Source organism: Ceratotherium simum, chromosome 33 (assembly GCF_057802395.1).
Source record: "Ceratotherium simum simum isolate JZ-2026a chromosome 33, ASM5780239v1, whole genome shotgun sequence".
Taxonomy (NCBI): domain Eukaryota; kingdom Metazoa; phylum Chordata; class Mammalia; order Perissodactyla; family Rhinocerotidae; genus Ceratotherium; species Ceratotherium simum.
In genome coordinates, this window is record NC_141932.1 from 9,259,375 (window position 1) to 9,262,638 (window position 3,264).

General features: G+C 37.5%; 1 protein-coding gene across 1 annotated transcript; it reads left to right on the top strand.

Moving 5' to 3' along the window:
* The first annotated feature begins 1,391 nt into the window (after positions 1-1,391).
* LOC101402997 (vomeronasal type-1 receptor 4-like) lies at positions 1,392-2,417 on the top strand. Its single transcript, XM_004439038.3, has one exon. The coding sequence runs from the start codon at positions 1,392-1,394 to the stop codon at positions 2,415-2,417; it is 1,026 nt and encodes a 341-aa protein (XP_004439095.3).
* Positions 2,418-3,264: the final 847 nt, after the last annotated feature.

The window sequence follows — 3,264 nt, forward strand, 5'->3', positions numbered from 1 at the left end:
ACGAACCGAGGATGGCTCCTAATGTAATGTGACAATCACTGACAGTGATTGCTGTGTTTTAATCCCAGTAGTATAAAATCTGATTTTTAATGTGCTTTGGAACGGTAGCTCTGGAGTCAATCTGCCGTTCAGCTTACTTTACAGGAATCATGCACATAATTTTCAGGTTTCTACAGGTGGACCCAAGGTACCTCCCTTTTGGTCATAAAGAGTTGGATGAACCAACAGGAATCATCGGATCCTGCACAGAAAGAGTGGGTCTGGTAGCAGTTGCTGGAGTAGAAACGTTTTCTCTAACTCTGGGGGTATGAAGTGCTTAATAGATTTAATAATTGTGTCTCTATTGATTATGGAGAGACTTTGCCCACTTAAAGTGAGGGAAGCAGTATTTCAGAAAAATAAAACTTAATAAGTTCATAAAATATGTTTAGGCTCAAATCTATCTTTTGCTGTTTCTGCTGCTTTTAAATATTATAACACTATATATTATAACAACAAAAAAGTAAGGCATTTATACAATGCGCAAGTTTTTTGCCTTAGCATTGCTTCATTGCATGTTACATGTGTATCTTGTATTTTAATATTTTTCACAAATCTTGAATTACTGCTAACAATTTCATTTTACTTATGAATTAATAAATGGGCATGTATATGATCTGAAATGAGTAATAATTTGTTTCTACCATACACTGTTTATCAGGCATCAGTGATTCTGTCTCATACATCCTGTGACTGAGATCATTGTACTTTTGTTCCTGAGATAAAAGCAAATGAATCTTTCTCTTGCCATCCTAATGTTGAGGCGTTCTTGCATTCATTAAACTCAACTTGTACTGGGACAGGATCTTGCAGTTTTAAACCGCAACTAGGGCATCTACATTTTATTAAGATCTCTAAAGCTTTAGTCAAAGTTTATATTTGCCTATCAAATAAGTTGTCATAAGTACGTGGAAAATTGTCATTACAGATTTTTAAAAAATCTAAATTTAAATGACAAGGTGTAAAAAAAACTGACTTTGTCTGGTTTATTTGAAGAACAGAGCTAACTAGTATTTCAGAATTTTATGGATTGATTGCACCATCTTTGTTACCAGGTTAAAAACTCCACTGTGCTCCCAACCAGTGTGTGAATTTAGAGGAAACACTTAACCTCTGTGTGCATATGTCGTCCTCACCTTTACAAGGAATGTAATAGTGACTGCCTCATGAATTTGTGAGTAATAAAGAAATTACTGCATCTGTGGCCTTCATGGCAGTAATTCATACATCTCAAGCATTCTTTAATTATTATACCTTCAACTCTTGGAAGCCTATAAACGACAGAAAAAACTGTAAGTAATTATTTCAAAGTAGGAACAGTTGGTAAGTTAGAATATTAGATTTCTGTCGACATGATACATGTGGCCAATACCTCCTATTCCCCTGCAGGATCCTCTAGCTCAGAAGACAAATATCAGTCATGGAGAAGTGACAGGATGGCTGCTAGGGACTTGGCAGTAGGAATGATCTTCTTCTTACAGACTTCATTTGGAATCCTGGGGAATTTCTTTCTTCTTTACCACTATCTCTTCCTTTATTTCACTGGGTGTAAGACAAGGTCCACAGATTTGATTATCAAGAACTTGATTGTAGCCAACTTATTGGTTCTGTTCTCCAGTGGAATCCACTATACAATATCATCTCTCGGGTGGTATCATGTCAGTAATGATTTTGAATGCAGATTTTTCCCCTATGTTCGTGCAGTGGGCAGGGGTGTGTCCATTGGTAACACCTGTCTCTTGAGTGTAGTCCAGGCTGTGATGATAAGCCCCAGGAACTCCAGGTGGGCAGAGGTTAAAGTGAAAGCTCTCAAGTGCATTGTCCCTTCAATTTTCCTGTGCTGGATCCTGCAAATGCTGGTGAATGTCATTTATCCTATGTTTCTGACTAACAGTGGGAGCCACAAAAACATAACCAATAGAAAAAGTTTTGGATACTGTTCTGCTGTTCGTCATGACAAAACCAGAGACTCATTATATGCAGCATTGCTATCAATCCCTGATGTTTTCTGTTTGGGGTTCATGCTCTGGTCCAGCGGTTGCATCGTTTTCATCCTGTACAGGCACAAGCAGAGGGTTCAATACCTTCATAAGACCACCGTCTCCCTCAGGACCTCCCCTGAGTCCAGAGCTACCAAAACCATCCTTCTCCTGGTGAGCACCTTTGTCTTTTTTAACATTCCTTCCTCCATTTTTCAGGCAGTTTTGGCTCTTTTTAATAATCCCACCTGGTTCCTCTTAAACGCCAACTCAGTAAGCACTCTGTCTTTCCCAAGTCTCAGTCCCTTTCTGCTCATGAGCCGTGAATCCAGTGTATCCAGGCTGTGCTTTGTCTGGATAAAAAATACAAAATCCCCTAATCTAATGAGAAATATGTAAGTTGTATATATTTGTAAAATGTTCATTCAGTAACTCACTCATCCTCCTCAGAGTCCTAAGTACAATTATGTCTGGCTGACCAGAGAATGTTAACAGGACATGCTGAATATCTTTATCAAAATAAATGATAGGTTATAATAATAATTGTGAGGTAATATTATATAATTATCATGGATAAGCTCATGTAATTGAGGTTTTACTAATGTTTGCAGTGCGTAACTTCAGAATTCATGTAACAATAAACACCAAGTCCTAAAATATTCTGGATATTATAGAGAATTCTTTGAGTGTGTAACTTAAATCTATCACAGTAGATTTCTCAGACGTGAATTAGGCATAAAACTTTTAGAAAAGTTACAAAAAATAGAACAGCGTGTTGCGTCATAACTGAAACTGAAGACCATGGTGCCGGAGGAGAAATTCATTCAATGAGTAAAGCTTTTTGGAGCCAGCTATGAGTTTTGTACCTTACATCCTTGGAGAGGTGGTAGTCATTTATTTGAAATATGATCTTATGGAGGGAGATGAGTATGTTTAAACATTTAGTATTTTCAGGTAGAAATGGCCAGATGCATCTGTAGAGGGGCAAAGGAGAGCAGAAAATGACATTTTAGCTGATTTTTAAACATCAGGTGAGTGGAACAATTTTAAAAGACTTGAATGGCATGGAATAGCCATCTATAGAGGCAGTGTTTTCCCTTTTGTGAGGATGATTTGGGCATGTTGGCAACAAAGAGCTTTCAGTGTCACACTCCTGTCTCTAAAATGATTGAATAGATGGGCATTAAATATGGAGCACTGTAGGGAGATCTATTTCAAAGAGAAAAACATGAATCCATTCTGTTTA